Raw genomic sequence first — 21,144 nt, 5'->3', positions numbered from 1 at the left:
TTTTAATATCTAGATTGTATAATATAATAATTTACAAAAAGGAAGATGAATTGATTCTGTCATTGGTAATTAAAAATATATTACATACTTGACTCTTCACAGATACTGTCACTCTCCCATACCTTGACAATTGCATGAAGTTGATGCTGATATTGTTCATTATAAATAAGGATAGTTCAAAAAATGGTTATTTCCTGGATAGTGATGATTGTGTAAGAAAAGTGATTTCTGATTCTGTGATTAATTAAATGTGATCCTAATATTATAGTATTAAATTAAATATCACAACATAATTAAAATATGCAATGAGGATATATATTATTTTTTGTTCATTGTTTATCCTTTTCATGTTATGCTTTGGAGTAATTCAATTTAAGCACAAAGTTTTTAGACAGTATGGCTGCACTGAATCATTTTGGGAACAAAAATATGATATTTACAAAACATAAATTAGATACTATCATACCAAAAATAAAAATAAAATAGCTCACAACCAACAAAGACATGAACTATGGCTGCAACTTACACACATTAGTAATTTCTTTCTTTCTCTAAAATAAATATATTTTCACCTCTTCTATAATTGCAAAATTACTTTGTGGTATAATTTTAAATTAAATGAAAATAACCAACTATATTACACCACTATTTCTAATAAAAATTATCAACACGTTTCAAAAACATAGATTTCTTCATCAGGACACAAAGTATGTATACTTTGGTACTTTTGCAAAGTGTGTAAAGTTGGTTGTTTTTATTTAATTTAAATATATTTTGCTGGAAGAACAAAACAATTTGAATTAACAAATAGTTATTAAGTTTTTTTATAAAAGTTTGTGAAATTAAAATTAATATTTTTTTATACATACAGTTTCACCAAATCTTAAATGTTAATTTAATTAAAGGTACCTAATGTAAATTACCTACATTATTTCATCTAAAACTACTTATTAACTTAATTATAATTTAGATTTTTAAAATAATGTAACTTTTTGATTATCACACATAGAAAGTAACAATTCGTTACATGTACGAACATCATTAACTATACCTATTATAATAATATTAAATTATTTACAAAAAATATTTTAATTCTATAGAATAATTGACCCATGGATACTTTTCCATTAAAACCTCAATTCAAAAAAGAATGAATAAATAGCGGGGAAATTTTCATTTTTGTTTTTTTAAACAATGATTTTATAAAAAAATTAATGAAATGAAAATATGATCTTCTAATTAATAACATTTTTTTTACCAGTTTAAATAGAATTATTTAAATGTAAATATGTACAAATAAATTTAGTAGACATGTTGATGTATCATTTATATGTGGTAAAAGGTTATTTTTTATATAATTAAAAAATTAAACAAACAATAAAAAATAATCTCTCAGCAATGTGGGTAGAGAAAAATATTATATTTAATAAAATATTTTTTTTAATAACTTAGGAATTTACATATTTTGCTAAAGGAATTGTAATGCTCAGATTGTCCAGTTATTTAATGTGAACAATCTCACAACCAAAAAAAAATGACAGTATTATAAACCGTATTCATTGTATGTTTAACATTTATTTAATACTGTACATGAATGTTACGAAAATTAAATTAAAAAATATATAGGTACACATTATAATATTATATAAATATTTGATTTAAATATACTTTCATAAAAGCACTGGTGGCAACCCACCGTACATGCCATAATAATATTCTCCTCATCCGTTAACAAAGCTCCACACAATATTACGTCATCAACAGTGTAATGAGGGATTGATTGCACATTATTGTAAAAATAACTAACAAATAATGTTTATAATATGTAGGTACAGTCTGACATTTAACCCCTAGAGCAGTTTCGGGAGATATTTCTCCAAGACGTCTTAAGAGTAGTCTTTTTAGGAGATATATCTCCCAGTCTGACACGGACTCATAAAAGTCATTCTATCTCGATTTGTCAAGAATTTATAAATATTTTTTATTTACTAAGCGAGTAAAGTGACTACCTTTATCTTATTAAATGTTTGTTATTTTTGTGTAAAGTTGTAATTACAGTTTACAAGATATAACCATCGATAAGCGAATTAATAAAACTTTATCTATGTTTGTAAATCTTTCATCTGCTTTCAAAGGCAGTATTTTATTTTGAAATACATTAAAATACAGATAATTTTTCTAGAATAAAATATACTGCGAAAATATTTACCGCACAATCTGCATTTTGACAGTTCGCTTAACTTACTGCCGGGCGCGCGGTAGCACTGCATAAGGCAAGCCTGGTTTTTTGCAGTTTGCTGTGAGAAGGATTAGTAATCCTAGTTAATCTAATAATCACCTGTAAGCCGCAATGGAATTATGAAAGTGAGTGTACGAATGCTGCACAGAGAGAGGCGCGTATGTTTATGTTAAAGTTTCATTGGATTTTATGATGGTTGAAAGAAATGTGTACGTAGAATAACTTAATCCTTCTGAAATAATAACTTACCACGTTTAAATTTTATGGTTTTTAATATTTTGATCAAAATATTGGATTTTTGACATGTCACACTCAGTAAGTTGAGAGAAATACGTTGCAGAATATAGAAGCTCTAGGGGTTATTAGAAGATAGAAATTGTTGGGTCTGCGATCGTTTAAAAGGTTATAGATGGCAACACCAAGATGACTCACATGAAAATGAATGTAATTTTAAAAACTTTTTTATTATTTAACAACTTGCAAGGAAGATAATTACATTGAAAGGCGATTTTTTGTATTTCTGAAATATATGTATCGTAAAAGCCATTGATAAACTTGTTGAATTCCACTGCACGCTTAATACGCAAAAAATATATAAATAGCACATGGTTTCAACTTAATTACAACAAGAAATACTAATGTAGTGTGAGATGGTATAAGATGCATTAAAGTTCCATTTTTTCTAATTCAATTTAAGATTGAAGGTTAGAAAATACAAATAAATTATTAAAATAACCAAACTAACACCCTAACAACCTATTTTGTGCATGTTTACTTAAACCCCCGACTTAAATAGTTGTCTCCATTAGATATTTAAGTTAAAATAAAGTGTTTTTTTAAAGAGCCCTTGCACGCAGCGAAATTCGACAAGTTTAGCAAGCTATTTATTAGATGTTAAATCAAAATCTAATTCACAAAACATTTTTTAAAAATATTTTTTTATATAAAAAAAACAAATGTTTAAAACAAAAATGTCATACTCGAATGTGATGAAATTTTAATGCTAAGAACAAATTTCAAAGGTGAGTAGCTTGGTGTTGAAATAGTAATTTAATTTTTTTTCCAATTGAATAAATTCCTAGAATATTACGCCATGTAGTCTACATTCAGTGATTTGTTAAGGTTGGGGGTAATATGTAGTACTTAACCTCCCCGCGAGTGTGGACTAAATGGTTGGTCCGAAAGGAGTATGTACGCTCCGGGACGTGGCCAGCTATCGCGATATGGGAATTATTTTTCTCCAAAAATATACTGATTTGCGTTGGAAAACTGATGGTCAATGATCACTAATATCCATCCACCTTCAAGTTTTTTTACCTCGGAATACGTCTATACAGCCTAGTGAGGTGGTTTAGACAAAAAAAAATGAAGTTGAACCTATGTAACCATGTATTGATGGTTAGTAAAATAAAAAAAATTATTAGGTTTATCAGCGTGGATTGATGTTTTCATTTACCATGTAAGATTATTATTATTGGTTAATCTAGGATATTATATTAAAAAATTGAATGAAAATACTCACTCCCCACTTACAATTTCAAAAGCTCACCCGCAGAAAGGTTAATTCCACATAATCAATTATGATGAGGGTCTAGCCTTTTATTACAAACAAACAAATGTATATATATTTGGTATAACATATATAATATATTATACCAAAAGTTTAATAGTTTATATAGGGTGGGTGGACAAAAATAATATTATACAGGGTGAACCTTACATAAACCAGTGATTCCTGGCATTATTTGGAGTAAAAAATGTTGTAACGAAATTTTGATCTCCGGTGATAATTTTTTTTTTTTCAAAAACCGATTAGTTTTTTATTTAATTTGTCGTCACTAATCACTCAGCCCAGTAGCCGTCTAACCCCCAACCCCAATTTTAACTGTCCAATACCAATATATATATATGATACAATATGTTCTAATTTTTTTATTAATAAGCTCAGGAATCACTGGTAAAAGAAAGTCAGGTACATCTCTTAACACCCAGTATAAAAGTTAAAGTTATGATACAGAATTTTATTACTGTTACGAGTCTCTTGCAAAAATTGGTAATTGCAAATAAATGAAATGGAAATTAGAGTAAAATTCCGTGAATGGTTCAAGTTATGAAATACATGTTATTTAATAAACAAAATTAGTTATCAGTGTCTTGAATATTTTAGAACAAAGCTGATCATCTATTTAATAAGAATTTATTCTGACAAAAGGTATAAATAAAGGGCGAACTTAAATATAAAGGTACTACAAATTCCTTGAATGGTAATAATAAAATAAGCAAAATTTAATTGTAATAGGGTCCTTGCATATTATTAAAAACCTGAAATTATATACAAAGAAAGGTACCATATAGGTGGACCTAAATTAATATACATAAGTACTATAATTTGCTTCAAGTGTGAATACAGATATTTAAAAAAAAATCACATTATTTAATGAACGAATTTCAATTGTGAAGAGGGATTTGCATATTAGAAATTTATAATAGATGGTAATCGAAAAATATAAAAAAAGACCAAAATTTACATTTCATGTAATGTTTGTTGTACTAAGTACAATTACTATACATATATTTAACAATGTGAAATAAAACAAAGTGAAATAAAAATATAATATGGTTTAACTTAATTCTAAATAGATAAAAAGACAATGCTTATCGACTGCACGCCGTAGAAAACATGACATGTAATAATTATTACAGTATTTCGTAAACCTAACATTGGCAAATGTGATTCAGAGAGATTTTTTTACACTGACTCACTAAAGCCACCATCCTAATTTAAGTGTGATGTTACAAGGATCCATCATATAATATTATGAATAATTGGCTTTTAAATTCTAAAATCATCAGTAATGAAGTATCTAAATGTACATTTTTGGCATTTAAATGCACTGTTTTCTAAAGAAACTATGTATAGTGAAGGAAGGATTGTTACCTAATTGGGATTTAAAGTAAAGTAAGAGAGCCAGCCACAAGGCGACACCTATTCTGAGGGGGAGGGGTTGTCGTAATCATCTCACCTCGCAGTGCTTGTTGTTATTGGACAGGGAAGCACTGAGGGGCTCGATCTTGGGACTGTCCACCGGGGTCTGCTGAGAAGGGGAATCCTTCATGACGTAACCCGAGCCCCCCGCGCCACGCGCCAGCTTCAGGCGGATGGGGGACACCTTTGAGGATCCGGCGGGCGAATCTAGTGCCAGGGGGTCGGGGGCCGTGGGGTCGTAGTCAAAGGGATCGGCCGACACTGCTGGTGCTGCCAAACTGTCCCCCCCCGACTGGGAAGAGATGTCTTCCTCTTTTATCTCGGTCCTAATGCCCGTCAGTCCCCCTGATTCCTTCTTCCGCGCAATTCGTATGATTAGCTTTGTATTACTTTCCTCTGACTCTTTTTTGACTTTGACAATGTGCATTTCAGATCTTTTGTCTCGCTTTTTCTTTCTTTTTTCACTTTTTTCACTTTTCAAACGTTTCTTTTTATCTTTTTTACCCTCCTCAAATTCGTTGAACATCTTTCTTCTATATTTCATGCTTTCTCTGCGGAGATCTTCAACACTGGGTTTTGAAATGATTGCTAATCTTTTCTTAGGAGGTTTAATTTGGCTGACATAATGTGGGTCATTCAGATGTATAGATGGATCAACGTTAACATTGCTAAGGAAAGTACCAATTTTAATTTTAAGTTTGGGCGCCGGTGAAATATTATTTGGACTAGTAATAATTGTGGGGGATGGTTTGGATATTCTACCACGACGTTTATAAGATAGAGCCAATTGCGTTGGTATTGACAAACCACCAGCATTACGAATATCCTGGACATCAACTTCATTATCCGAAGAGCGAATATCGCGAATGAGACTTCCAGACACTTTCCGCCGTTTCTTTTCCATATTTGCATCCACCACTGCTTTGTAATCTTCTCTTGTGGGGATGCTCGTCATCGATGCAACGGCTTTCGGTATTGTTATAACAGTTCGGTTAAACATAGAGATGGGAGTAGGAGGTGTTATTTGATTAATTACTGTTCCAATCATTGGATCATCCATATTCATGTCTTGTGTGCAGTACTGTCTCAATAACTCCTTCTTGCGCATTCTTCTCAAATTAGATGTTCCAGAGATCATGGCTGACGTTACTGAGCCAACAGCGCTTGGTGCTCCCAATATCGGAATGCCAGAAGGTGGTTCCAGTATAGGAATAGTAGGCTGTTGAATCACAGGAGCAACCGAACTGGTTGGATAGTTAGCATCTAAGAACGGCCCTTTGATCTTTACTTTCAGTTGATTTCTTGAATCTGATAGTAAAACTTTAGGTGTTGTTAAGTCCTGGCCTTGTTGGGAACTGCTTTCAGAAGACAGTCCTCTTGGATCGTTGTATAATTTTGGAGTTAAAATCAGTGGCTCTTGAGACTTATTACTGCTAGCTATCAGAGCAGAATGGAGTTCTTTCTCCATTTCTTCATCAATATCTGGAAGTTGCTGGTCAGCAGTTCCACTAGCAAAAGCTCCCAAAAGGTTGTTAAATGCATCTGTAATGTTAGCATCAAAGGTAGTACTGTAGGTGCGCATATCCACAGGTCCTGGTAATACAGGTTGCACTATTTTACCAAAGCCTTGCTGTGGCGCACCTGCCGGAGCACTGTTGGTGTTTGTGATGGGCGACTTGGAAGATTCCACAGGGTCAGGTAATTCTGAAATAGGTGCAGGTGGCCTCAGATCTCTGATATCTGCTGAATACGAAGGTCTCTTCAATGCTTGCTGTTGTGATGGACTGGCAAATTTAGGTGATTGTGATGAATCTCTGTATGCATTGTCAGGTTTTCTTTCATGAATATCTGTTGATCGTCGTCTTTCCCTCATCGATTTCAAGTCATTTATACTATCATTTGTGATGTCTTCATCAAAATTATTTAAATCATAAACCGTACCGGCTAATTTGTTATGAATTGTGTGGTAATCAATGTCATAATTATGCATATGTTGACTACCCTTGCCTCTTGGCCTTCCTCGAGTTCTAGAGCCACGAGAACCTTTAGAAGCTCCTCTTCTGTTCCCGCTAACTTTGATTACCACATCAAGTTGGCGTGGAGATTTAGTAGGACTCTTCCCAGGTGACTTGATTTGACTTATAAACCGTGACGACATTCTTGTGGGTTTGATAGGAGATTTCTTTCCTTGCACAGGGGAGTCATTGTCTGTCAAATTTTTATCATTGAGCAATTGACCATGAAGAAGAGTACTATTGGAAAGATCTTCATTAGATCGCAGTGGAGATTCTTGCATAGAAAATGAATTAGGTGGAGTTAATTCAGATTCGCCATCGTGGGTAGAGGAATGTTCGCTAACGGGTTTGGGTGTTGGTGGGGCTATCATGGCCGTTGTTAAAGCCATGTTATGGGACGAAGAGGTAAATGCTGCGGTACAAGGAGTGCTGAATGGTATTGATTCTTCGCTTGATTTTGGAAGAGACAATAGCGATGAGGAATTGGAATATGGTAAACTTGGTGGAAATAGTGCTGCACCAGGGGATGAGAGAGGTAATTGAGACCCAATGGTTGTAGGAGGAAATAATGATACAGGTCCTACAAACTGGGAAGCTTCTGAAGAAAACGGATTGTAGGGATGGGATTCCATGGCGCAAGAATGGTACGAATATCCCATGTTTTGAAGGATTTCTGAATGCTTGTGAATATCTCGCTCCTCCATATTGTCATTGATATTGGAATGTTCATTGCCATGTTTGTTGAGGCTGACTGAGGAATCAGAATTGGAGCTTGACGTAGAGGACCTCCTAACCGGGATTAGTTCGCTCTCCGCCCACTTGGACTGCCGTCGCATGCTGTTGTAGGGTGATGGGATTGGTGTGCATTCTGGTTGCATCATCATACTGCCTATGTCTCGCTCGTAATGAGGGCGCTGAGATTCTTGCTGTAAACTACTAATGTTAGTTTCGCTTGACTGTGATGTGGAAATATGAAGAGGATCCAATGCAACGTTTGAATCAGTTTCCATGTTACTTTCATAACCTTTCTCTTCTTGAATTTGTAAAAATGGCTTCACTTCTTGGGAGCTATCAAGTGATTCAACTTGAGTTACAGAGTTTTCATGTATTGGTGGTGTGTTGTGCGAGGAATCACGATGTTGAACAACGTCAACATGATATTGCATTTGCTTATCAATGTCAATATTGGTATTGCTGGAATCAGTGAAGTGATTGTCATTAGAAGACCATGCCTTTTCACTTTCAGGTAGATCTTTGCTTTTATCCAGATTTTCAACAGAAGTGAGATCAGCTTGTGTGCTGCTTTCATCGTAGTTGGTTTCAGTACTATCAATAGCAGCAATGGGTTGCATTACACTGTCAAGGTCTGGGTCGTGTTTTGACATAGAATTTGTTATGGTGGTTTCAATTGAAGTTTTTGATTCATCCAACGGGTGACTCTTTGGGTATGCTTCATTTTCTATAAAGGACAAAGGTAGTGGAATATCAGCTTCTTTTATATCACTCATATCTTGATCAGAATTTTCATTTTGAACACAAGAATTAGATTTTTTAGAACTCATTTGCAGTCGTAGTTTCTCTACTAGATTAAAGGTTTCGCGTACACCCCTATCTTCTTTTGAATCTTCTTTGAACAAGAAATCTGATCCAAAGAATGTCAAAGGAGTAGCTTTCAATATTTCATTTCCTTGAGAAATGTTGAACCCATCATCATTCAATGTTTCATCAACTGCTAGGATATCATTACTAAAATCGAAAAATTCTGAACACCCGGTGTCTTTACCTGTAGGTTGAGGTGAAAATATTGATCTATTTTGATATGGTGGAGGAAGAATGGGTGTTTTAATATACAATTTGTTTTGTTCTGCTTCCTGTAATTCATTGAATTCTGGTGGAACCATTTCAAATGTTGAGGGTTTCTCAGTTGACTCGAATGGTGAGATTTTCAAATTATTACTTCTCGATTCCGTGGGGGTTTTTCTTTCATACGGTTCAGCAATGTTATGCTCAACATGCAAAGGCGATTTTGGTGACTTTATTATGTGAGTACTACTGACACTTCTCGGTGCCTTGGTGTAAGCTTGAGCCTCAATTACAATCGATGGCTCTTTTTCATCTATCTGTTCACTAATTATTTCTTCTGGGGTCAAATGCTTGACAGCTTCTAGGATTTCATCCTTTACCTTAGTATGTTCAATAACTGAATTGGATTTCTTGTGGGAATTTTCAGGACTGCGCAAAGTCTGTTCGACAGATTCTGGTGTTTTATGCACAGATGGAGATGCCTGATAGGGGCTCTGCGATTTGCGAGATTTCCTACTGTCTTTATCCTTTACTTTGGGAGTTGTTGAGATAGTGTCGTCAGAATATTTAGGTGATTTGGATTTTTTCGTGGTATCTTTGTCTCTTTTGGATTGCGAATCTTTAGTGGGTGAATCTTCAGTGGATTTCAACTTCTTGTCCTTTTCCCACTGCGTAAATGAAAGTTCACGGGACTCGCTATCCTCTTTGGGCTCCTGTGGCTTACTATCCTTGCGGGATTTCCCCACGGCAGGCAGATTTCGCGACCCTGCAGTAACACTTCTTGTCCGAGCACGTACTGAAGGCCTCGGCAGTGGAAGACTGGATCGAGCAGATTTCTCTCTCTCAGCAGTCGGTGAATGTAGCCCGTGTTCAGGCTGCCCGTCGGAAGTTTTGAGCTTCTTGTCTGGGGCCTTACGGGGTACACCACTACTGGCCTTGGGGATATTCTCAACTTGTTTTGGTGATTTTTTGTCAGGGGATTTATCACTTGCACTATTGGGGATTTGGGATGAATCTTTATGTGTTTCGGAATCACTGGATGGACTAGAAGAAGAGATGACTGATTGTCCCTTGTCAAGAAAGGGCAACTCATTCATTCTTCTATGGGGAGAAAACGATTTCACAACACTACTCTTATCTGCAGTTCCTTTGGGTTCTAATTTAACTACTTCATCTTCGTCTTCTGAACTACTGCTTGAGGAGCTACTACTACTACTTGTATTATTAGTGGAACCTGAACTAGACTTGTTTGGAGATCTATGGCGCTTCTCTTCTTCTTTCTTAGGGGATGGTTTCTTAGCTGCTACTTCTGTTTCTTTCTTCTTTCCAACTTCCTCCGGGGGATTTTCAGTTCCTGGTGGTTTAGCCATTCCGCTCTTGATATGTTCAGCTGCTTTCTTGGCAGCTTGCCTTTGCGGTACATACGCTATAATATCAAGTGTATCTCTTTCTTCTTTTTCAAATTCAAAGATGTCATTACCAGACATTGATGATTTGCGGTCTTTTTTGACTTTAACTGATTCTTTGTCTTTTTTGTCCTTCAATTTGGCTTTGGGTTTAGGTTGTTTGACCTCTTCCACTGGTGGTTGGATAGGTTTAGCTTCAGAACTAGTTTCATTTAGATCCCTAGTTTTCACATTGACAGTGTTAGAGCGCATGTTCTCGGAAGCTTTTTTGGCAGCTTGACGTTGTGGAACTATCAAATCTGAGGGGTAATCTTTGTTCTTGGAGGACTTAATATTTTCTTTATCTTTCAAGTCTTCATCGGATTCGGGACCTTTGTCTTTGGCAACAGACTTCTTGCCACTTTTGGAACTCTTACCATCACCTTTCTGCGAAGGGATGAACTCTTTAACTGCTGCCTTGGTTCTGAATGGATGCTGTTGTGAATCACTTGTAGCATTTGAAGATTTATCTTCTTTGTCATCTTCGTGTTTATTGTCACTATTTTCACTGTCAGAATAAATATCTGCAGGAGTCAATTTCAACTTTTTTGTTGAGCGCATTGGCATTAATTCATCACTCTCCGTTCCAGATAAAGGCCGATCACCCATTTCTCGTTCCATTTGACGTAAGGTGCGACTCTTAGGCCATTCCCTCTTTTTGGTCTTAACTTCATCTTCGCTTGAACTTTCAATTTTACTATTTGAGGATGCAGGTTTTGTCTTTTTCTTTTCCAACAATTTTGGGTGTTCATTGTTTTCTTTATCTTTAGAGAACATCTTTTTCTTTGGAGCTTGTAAAGCATTAGTATCTTCATCATCTGTGGTTGAATAAATGGGTCTACTACGATATTTACCGTCTCTGTCTGGAATACTCTCGGCTCCACTAGACAAGCCACTGTAGAGACTGGCACTTCTGCGTGCAGATCCATTTAAATATAGACGCTTGTAAGGGTTCTCTGCTGACTTGGTACTCTTGGTTAACCCATTCAGATCTTTCTTCTTTTCATCTCCAGAGTCAACCCCGGCTATTTGCGCCAGCAAGTTGTCAAAGTCTCCCGAGTGGTCAACGGCATCGGGATGGGAATAAAGCCGATCATAAATAGAAGGCCCATGGTTAGCTTCTATCACAGCAGTCATGGCGGCTGGAGTCATGGCATTATCTTCAGACAAAACTCCTACCTGCTTGTGGAATGTCTGCTCCCTCATGCGGAAGAAGGATCTTGATAATTTCTCCCTCCTACTGACCATATAACACAGATTACGAACCCTTTCTAAATCCTGTCTCAATTGAACAAACATTTTCATCTTGTCCAAATCTGCCTGTTCTTGACGGTGTGTCAACATATCTGATTCATCAGCTTTTGGAGGTAGAAGAGGTCTATTGTGACCGGACCTACGCTTTAGTTTCCAATAGTTGTAAATGTATTGAATCCCATCTTGGTCAACATCTAGAAGGTGGGTGCTTATATCTTTAACACTCACATGTTTATCAAATTCCTCTTCAATTTCACTTAGGCGTTGTGCCCTCGCTTGTGACTTTTCTTCAGAAGTCATATCTTTACGCCGCTTACGTTTAGAGTCATCTTCTTCAGAACCAGAACCTGCTTTCTCTTTCTTACAATTAACACTATGTTTCTGGCAATAAGAACGTAGTTTCACTCCATCGTCTGCGTTTTCATCTTCTATTATGGCACGCATTTCAAGGCCATGTTTGAAAGCACATGTAACATGATATGCAGTTTTACATGTCCTGACTGAGCATTGAATACAAGCGCCGGTGCGTTCACGGCACAACACACAAATCAAAGACCAACGTGAGCTGGGAATAGCCGATATCTTGGTGATGGGCTCCATCTTCTCTGCGCAGCCGATGGAGACCTCGGGGATCCAGAGAACGCAACTTACGTGCGCCCATTTGTGTCCAGAGGGCGTGCACTTCATGGCGCCACCGAGGTTTGGGCACAGCACACAGATAGGCTTCTCTCCATCGCCGCACGGTCGGCACAGCCATTGTCCTGCAAGGGAGCAAACACACATTAGCACTGACTTTATGTTTATATGGCCATTCTGCCGTTAATTAAACCAATAGACTCCAGGAAATATGCTTACCTGAAGGTATTGCTGTTATTCCATAGCAAGCTTGATGAACACATATGTTGCAGGAATCACAGAAAACCATTTCATTTCCCTCCTCTGAATCTGGTGATCTGCAAACATCGCAGATTACATTCTCATCATACTCGATGCCCAGTCCTTCTTCTGATTTCATTATGGCTTGGATCTTGTCCCAACAGCGAACCTACATAGAAATACAACAGTAATTAATAAATATCATGATTTCTTATGGTAGCATAGCAAATCAAATATTGTTTGTAAGGAAACCTTGAGAGAGGTGGTCTGCTAAGGAACTCAAAAGGCTGTTACAATGTGGCAAATGTAAAAAGCCCTGAAATAATATATGCATTCTGATTAATTTGACTGTTTCAAGAAAACCCACAATTTTTCTGAAAATTCAATGTGCTAATCTGAACCTTCCGTGTTGTTTACAAGTGTTAAATCTATAATTTTTGTCAAAAATGGATTTGCTAACGGATAATTAGTTAGGAAAATTAAATGAAATTCAAATCATTTTATGTGTGAAATTGTGTTGCTTCAAAATCAATAGTCATTTCTGTTTTGAGTCTTTTTTATTGTGCTGGGTATTTTATGCTCTGTTAAATTAAATTAAGTGTATGGGTAATTTGGACAGTCAGGTCTAGATGTCATTATTTATTCTTTAATTAAACTGTTACGATTTTTATGAAAATAATTTAATGCACATCTGATTCCTGTAAGTCTTAATAAGCTCACCAGGTTTATTGCCAATAAATGAAAGCAGATTTTACCTCCAATTCTTCAATGACCCTCTCGAACTGGTCCTCCTTGATGGTCTGCGAGCCCGCCCGGGCCCTCTCACCATTGAGTGCGCGCAGCCACGTGGCATCGCACCCGTCCAGGTCGTATGCACACGCGGCCTCCGCACGGGCACTGGCGCTACTGAGGTAGTGCTCCGTGGACGAGAAGTGAGCATCGCGGGACAGGCGCACATACTTCTGCTTGGGCCTGACAAAATTCAAATTACACCCTTTATTAATAAGATATCCAGATAATGATTGTCCTTTGTAATCATTAAACTAAAAAGGACAAGTAAAGAGGATAAAACACTTTAAGGCATCCACATCTATTAATCTGACTCTTGAAATGATCCCTTTTCAAGTATTTTAATTACTGATTCATGCCGTATATTTTTGGGTCATTTTGACTATTATAACTATCTTCACTATAGGTATTTTAAAAGAAAGTCACATTTGAATCCATCTTCGTTGATTTACATTCAAAATGTTGCTTGTGTAATGATCGAGATGAACCTGACACTTTGGGTTACTTGGCAAACTAATTTGGTTTTTTTACCGGCACAGCAACCATTTTCCAGTATATAAAGCAAATGCGTGCATTCCAATGCCTTGCTCGAAATCGTGCAGATTCAACTCCAAATGTGAAAACAAAATATTATATTATTGAAACTAACCTTTCCCTACCGGAAATAGTTTAAAGAAGACTCATTAAATTAATTCTAAAAAAACTGTCATTATTGAACTATTAATTATTCCATGAATTTAAAGTTCTACAATTAAATAGAATCTGTCAAAAAAATGCATTGCTTCAAATCCACAAAAATAAGATAATAATAGTCATTGTGCATCAGACCAAGAACCAAGGGACAAATAATAATCCCTAAACTCAATACAACAATGACACAATGCCATTACACATACTCAGCCATTAAATGTTTTAACAAACTCCCTAAAGATATACAATCCGAAAAAATTATTATTTTTTCAAGAATAAATTTAAAATACACTTTACCTCAAACTAATTTGGCTGTGTCGTATTATATTGTAAGCATTTGAATAAAAATTAGTATACAGAATATATGTACACAGGAATTGTAGGTTTGTTTAAATTTTCCGTGAATTTTTCTGTAAATGTTTTGTTTTGTTTAATTTTGCAATAACTCATGTTATTCATGCATCTGTTATTGTGTATATCTATATTAATTAATTTGAATGCCTGTGTATGGAAGTATTTATTGGTAAATATTTTATAAAAAAATAGACAAATTATTTTAATTATTGTTTTCAAATGGGGCAAAAGCAAATTCACAATGCAATGTGAAAGGACTGCAGTATTAATAGGTTGAATGATGGAGAATGTAATCCTCTCCCGGCTAAGGGTCTTAATACTGCTCGATTGTTACATGAATACAAAATAAGGATAATACATTTATTGCATCAACTAAACTTCACAATGTGTATTGTGTTCACTTGTGTAATCGTAACCAGAGTGCATTCAATAAGTTTGTTGATGCAACTTTGCCAAATTTATTATAAAAATAGCATTATTTTTACTACTATCACCAACTACTTTCAATTGTATGATAATTGTCATCTGTGTTAAATCTTTTTAAAAACTTAATAATACTGCTTTTGTACCGTTGTCATTTTTTTCGAATCTACCTGATATGGGCAGTTAAATAATCAACAAGTTGAACAGTTTGAGTTCATCTAAAAAAATTGTTAAAATAAATATAGCAAAAGTGGAAGGGATAGTTCCGAGACTAACAGTGGTGGGGTGTGAAAAGTATGATTTACCACAACTATCAATAAGATAATAATATTTAGATGAGTGTTAGTTAGTTATACTTATACTTACAATTTGAATTCTGAATTCCTGTTGATGGATGCATTTTGTTTGATTTCGGTGACGGTTGGCTCTGGTAAGGAATCAGGATTAACTGGAACTTGCACTCCCCTTTCCCACTCTTGTTTCCATGGATCCGTAATTACCCAATAATTATCCGGTGCTAGTGGTTCCGAGTCGGGTAATTTCATAGCACTTATCAAGTCTTTCCTGGATAAAACACAACCATTATTCATTTACAGATCTCAATTTTCTATTTTTTTTAATTCTGTGACAAAAGTTATTCATAGATATGAACCAAAACACAATTATGTATTTTACTGTTTTCTATTGATTTTTACGTTACTTTTATTTTATTTAGGTTTTAAAATATTAAGATAAGTCAAAAACTTGGTTTCATTTAAACGTAAGTAAACACGACATACCTGACACTTTATTGTCTGGACATTGAAACAACATATTTTTTAAATTAAAATGAAAATAACCTGTTGATTTACATTAAAACAAAATATTATAAATTCATAACTTATGGTAGCTTTATCAATATTATAATATTAAATATGTTAATTATGGGACAAAATTAATATTTGCTAAATTAGTACTATCATTTAGTACATATATAAAGAAAAATGTTGATGGAAGTGAGGACATACAATTAAATCTGCTATTATTTTGGTATAGAAGTAAAAAAAACAATTGAAGAAATGAACATTGAACAAAAAAGTATTGAACTGAGCAGTTTTTCTATGTCTCGTGAGTTCTCGTCTCTTTCTTTTAATGTTACATTTACCGTAAACAAAAAAATTACAGTTCATCGCAAATCACATTCACAAGAGCAAAAGATTATTCCATGCTGTATTGAAAACTGAACTGCCTAAATCACCATCTACTTTAAACACATACCTACAATATTCACGTTGTTGTCATTATCAATATAGTTTACTGTACGAGATTGAGCTTTTTGACGGGGCAAAGTTTTAATATGTAGAATAGGTAATTAAACTTGAAAATTTTTCACTGTATTCAAATTAGTTAAGAATTTGACCATTTGTTTTGATTTATACAATATTTTACACTAACTATTCCGCTGTCCCAAACACAAACATTGTACACACCATTGGGTAAAATTGCCATTCAATAATCTAGTTTTCGTAGTGTGTTTTAATTGAGAATAATTAAATGTAAGATAAAAATACATTGGCTCTCCCAAATAAAAACGCTGTATATGCCATTGGGTAAAATATTGAGAAACAACAAAATTCGATTTTCATTGCCATTCAATAACTAATCTACATATCACAACTGTTTTAAAATAACTATTTTGTCTTGTATTTTTAAAACTTACACATAATCCATAATTTTAAAATATACACGCTTGAAGTTTAAGCGTGAGTTGTGTACATAATTGAGAATAATAGTGAAAATTACCATTCTAAACCTGGGAAGGTTTAGGTAAGGAAAGTTTTGATCTGGGAAATGTGTTTTTACTTGGTAAAATCTGTCCATCAATAGAAATACAGTGTTTGGTTGCACATTGGTTTATAGCAGAATAGGAGGTCCTTATTTATTTTTAAAGGTGTGTAGATACACTATTTGTCCAAAAATGCAATATAAATATTTTGTTTGTATTTGGGTCAGCTGTATTGTTGTCTTATAATTTTGGGGGTCAGACTATTTGACCCAAGGGGGGTGGGCAGCACCTGATTAGAGACACAACTAATAAGCACTCTCAATTATCAATGAAGATTGCATTCAAAATCAGCATTTCTCTTACAAACTACCTCCTATTGAATAGTATTTGTACACTCAAGGACAAACTTACTACTAAAACAATAACAATGCGCAGCGATAAGGCAACGGCTGACTAGGCAGATTATCTACAACAATGCACTTTTCGGCTTTTTTTGCTAATTTCTTTTATCTTCTCCAGTGGTTCCCAATTAATGCAAACTTTCAAATTGCCGAAATACATTTTGAGTAAATCAATCTGCATACGACAAGCGACAGCATTGAATGACACCAAAGGGGTTGCGCGCTACTGTAGAGAAGAATATTGTAATACTGTGTTTATTATTGTAATACATTTTGGCTAGAAGGGGTAAGCGAGTTTGGGCTCTTTCTCAAAGGGATACTCAGGAAAAACTAATTGAGGACCACTGCCTACTCCATTGAAATGGTTTTACAAATATTACTAGAAGTAGTGCATTTGCTGAGTAATGAAAAAATACTACAACACATGGCGAGGCAAATGAACTGCAATGCCTGAACTTGACCCAATTTGGAATTGGACTACTTGTAAATATAAACAGCGTCAGCATAAATACCAAGTGATATTATGTCAAGGTCGGTTTTTGCTTACTGCATCATCTGAATTAATTGAAAGGTTATCTCATAGATAAATAAATATAGTGGTCAATGACTTATAAAGTATTACTAAATAATGGTCACCTAAGGTTTCGTTGAATTTTAATTAAGGGGTTACACCACCTTGAGATTAAATTATTTTTTGCTATTAATAATTTAAATTAAAATCAAAATTTAAAATTATTAATATTTTAAACATTTAACCATTTCAAAATTCTAATTACTTCCGAAGTTATAGCATTTAAAAGTGAGCGCGGCAGAGTCAGTCTGAAACTCAGGTAGATATCGGAGGAATATCTATAGCCAACATGAGATCCCAACAAGACAAGACAGTTGAAAAAAACTCAAAAAAATGTTGTTAAAATTTAGAACACATATTCTTAATAATATTTTCTAAGATGCTGCGCAATTTTTTGTTTTGTTTTGATTTTAGATTTTTTTGCCACATTCATATGTTATAAATTTTTTTTAAATCAAAATTTTCATTAAATCAGATATTCTAGTCTATCTAATCATTTATACAACAAAAAATTTCCCTCCACAGCATTTTAGCTATTACCTTTTTATTTGTTTTTAATTATTCATAAACCTACTGTGTATAGTAAAAACTATTTGATATAATATATTTAATAGCTGTGTCAAAATTTATTTTTATACGTATTTTTCTAAGCGCCAAGGTGGTGTAACCCCTAAAGCTGTTCTAAGAATGGAGTAATTTCAGATACTGTTAAAAATGTTTTGAATATTAACCCCCTTACTTATAAACACGGTGTCAATATTACGTGATACATAAGTTCAGAACAGTGAAAAAATTGACGTATTACCAAGGCGTTTAATTGGTTAAAACGGTCTTAAACCAGGCGCAAGGCCGGCTTTACCATACCAACGTTGAACCGGCGTGTAAGAATCTAATTAGCAGCCATTATTCTTGTTAGTTTACAATCTGCTTAACTTTGTTGAACATGTATTTAATATGAACGGGGGTTATCAGGAACAAGAATCATACTGGCTTAACAATTATTGCACATTGCACTCTGCTATTACAATGCAATAGATTCTGGTATCTTAACATTATTCCAGTATTAAAACTGACCAAAAGTGTGAAAAGAAACTGAATATTAATAAATAGATAAAATAATATTCTTACGAAATGTAAACAATTTAGTGGCTAAAAGTTGACCCCAAACAACAGCGAACTGTTAAAAAAACAGTGAGAACACATTTGTTAACAATGTGAATGATTATATTTACATTTATTATTTTAGCAACAAAAAGTTGAAAAACAGAAGTACAATATTTGCAAATTAAAATAAGGAATAGATTTGAAATGGTGAAATGCTACGCTTGCATGGAAGGAAATACATCTTAGAATATGGGAGAAGAGATCACAGGATTCAAAGAAGTCAGCTTTATTATGAATTTGGAGGAATCTAATATGGAAACCAAACTTAAATGAAACTCCATCTATCTTGACCAACCCTGTATAAGAACTAAGTCAAATCGGAAGATAATACAAATCTGACTGTCAAATCAAAGACAATTAGGTCAACCTTAACTTATTGATTGTAAGACTTTCATAAAGATAATCACTATTGGTTGGTTTCAATAAAAATAAAAAATAAAATGACTTTTTATGTATATATAAAATATAAATATTGAGCTACAAAAGTTATGAATTTTTAATAAAAATATGTCGCATTTACTTACATTTGATAAAATAAAACCCCTGAAAAATGTAATTATTACATTTTATATTTTAAGAAAATATATCAAGAAAAACCCCACAGTACAGTGCCTTAGTGCTTACATTTTATATTTTAAGAAAATATATCAAGAAAAACCCCACAGTACAGTGCCTTAGTGCTTACATTTTATTGGATAACAATTATTTTAATGAAGAACATATAGTTATATAATATAATTGCAACAATGCTATCTGAATTCAAACAGACATTTGGGTGGGCCAATTAGGAACTATAAGTGAGGTTCTCTTTTGAAGGAAGGTGAATTGTTAAAAAAAAACTTTAAGAATTCAGCTTTCTATGTCATTAATGCAATTTATACGAAAAGTAAAAAACAAAATCATCATTTAGAAGCAATCGCAAATATACTAATATACCAACATAGCATAGAATGTGTATCGCTATTATTCTAATTCTAATAATACAATGTTTATCAAATAGAAGGTTCAAATGACAACCACTATATTATTATCTTACCAATCTGGAAATCGTAAACAAAAATGTTAATAGACGCAACATGTGTAGCTTTAAGCAAAATATTAGCTACAACAACGCAAGCCGGGGCCGGCAATCAGCAAATGACGCTGTGTATATACAAGGTAAATCGCTTTGAAAGACTATGAACAAGTAGCGTATGAAACTAACCTGAAGAGCTCAGCTGGAGCTTCGGGGGCGCTACGGTTGTAGATGGTGGAGATCTTGAGATCGGACAGCGGCCGCGGCTGCCACTCTTCAGGGTCCTGGCGCCGCCGCTTGCAGCCGTCGCGCCCGCCATCCTCGCCGCGACTCAGCGCGCGCTTGCTGCCTCGCATAGACATGCTGCTGCTCTCCTTCCGGCCCTCCTGCCCGCTCTCACTGCCACTGCCACTGTCTACATGTCCCCCTGGAACAATACACATCTTCACTCACCCAACATCAAGACAGCTGAAAAATACCTTTGTCAGCCATTGTACCTATAAATCACTAACACGATTTTAGACAGTCTTATTAAAACAATTGGTCGCAGTTAGTAATCGCCAAATCAGTCAAAACGGCGAAAGATCAAATTGCAAACGTGAATTTGACGTTTACGCGACAGTAACGGAATATGTATGGCTGGCCTCCACCGATGATCACTGTATACATGCCCTGTAAACACCGCCCGCCCCGGATAGTTAACACTTAAATCTATATTTCCACAAATAAATACGGATAATACTTACAGTGGCATCATTCACACAATTGTAATACAATTGTTAACACAGCTCATTTCCAGAAACAATTCTTTCAGGTAAATATTTATGCGAGTCGCAGTGTCCACAGACTCCATTTGGTAAGCTAAGCTAAATTGACAACACAAGAGAGCAGCGCCAAGTTGCAAAGAGACTGACGTGGTTCTAGCCGATCGGATAATTATCTTTTGAGAAGCCCCGGAACGAATTATTTTTTATTCTTAAATTACAAGCACATTGGAATTGCTAAGTTAATACACGTTCCAACCAAATAGTCCCTTGCCCGTAAAATAGAGACACTTTCACTAAAGAGCCCTTTGGCGCCATTGTTGTAAATACATTTAGTATCACGTGACCCGCTACGACTAACTTGCGCATGCGATGGCAGAAAACTGAACAGAAATGCTTTAATCTTATTTTACTTCGTTATTCCGATCTGAGATTAAATAACAATACATCGGTATTCTACAGTTATCCAAACTGCTCTTTATATTTCTAAGATGCTCGAATGTTAGTTGGAAATATCATAACAACAATAACTACTGTGGAGTACTTATTGACACTATTTTTAGGAATGCAATCCTCCGGGACTGTAGAAT

At 34.7% G+C, this 21,144-nt stretch overlaps 1 protein-coding gene across 1 annotated transcript; it reads right to left on the bottom strand.

Annotated features, from left to right (window-relative positions):
• Positions 1–1,318: 1,318 nt before the first annotated feature.
• Positions 1,319–21,128, bottom strand: rno (PHD finger protein rhinoceros). The gene is made up of 6 exons (XM_089646104.1): positions 20,537–21,128; positions 19,980–20,217; positions 15,241–15,438; positions 13,374–13,590; positions 12,598–12,787; positions 1,319–12,503 (listed from the first exon to the last, which is right to left on the bottom strand). Exons 2-6 carry the CDS (start codon positions 20,150–20,152, stop codon positions 5,254–5,256), a joined length of 8,028 nt encoding a protein of 2,675 aa, XP_089502230.1. The 5' UTR covers positions 20,153–20,217; positions 20,537–21,128; the 3' UTR covers positions 1,319–5,253.
• Between the last annotated feature and the right edge of the window lie 16 nt (positions 21,129–21,144).

This window comes from Hesperophylax consimilis, chromosome 23 (genome assembly GCF_061612785.1).
Source record: "Hesperophylax consimilis isolate HC1 chromosome 23, BYU_Hcon_1.0, whole genome shotgun sequence".
NCBI classification, from domain to species: domain Eukaryota; kingdom Metazoa; phylum Arthropoda; class Insecta; order Trichoptera; family Limnephilidae; genus Hesperophylax; species Hesperophylax consimilis.
Note: the sequence above shows the minus strand (reverse complement) of the source record. Positions and strands in the feature narration are given on the sequence as shown.

Excerpts from the sequence above, each read along its gene's own strand:
- rno (XM_089646104.1), bottom strand. The coding sequence starts at position 20,152 with ATGTCTATGCGAGGCAGCAAGCGCGCGCTGAGTCGCGGCGAGGATGGC. Across the intron at positions 13,591-15,240 it reads AGGAATTCAGAATTCAAATT|GCCCAAGCAGAAGTATGTGC; the intron begins GTAAGTATAAGT and ends GAATTTTGTCAG. Across the intron at positions 12,504-12,597 it reads AATAACAGCAATACCTTCAG|GACAATGGCTGTGCCGACCG; the intron begins GTAAGCATATTT and ends GCTCCCTTGCAG.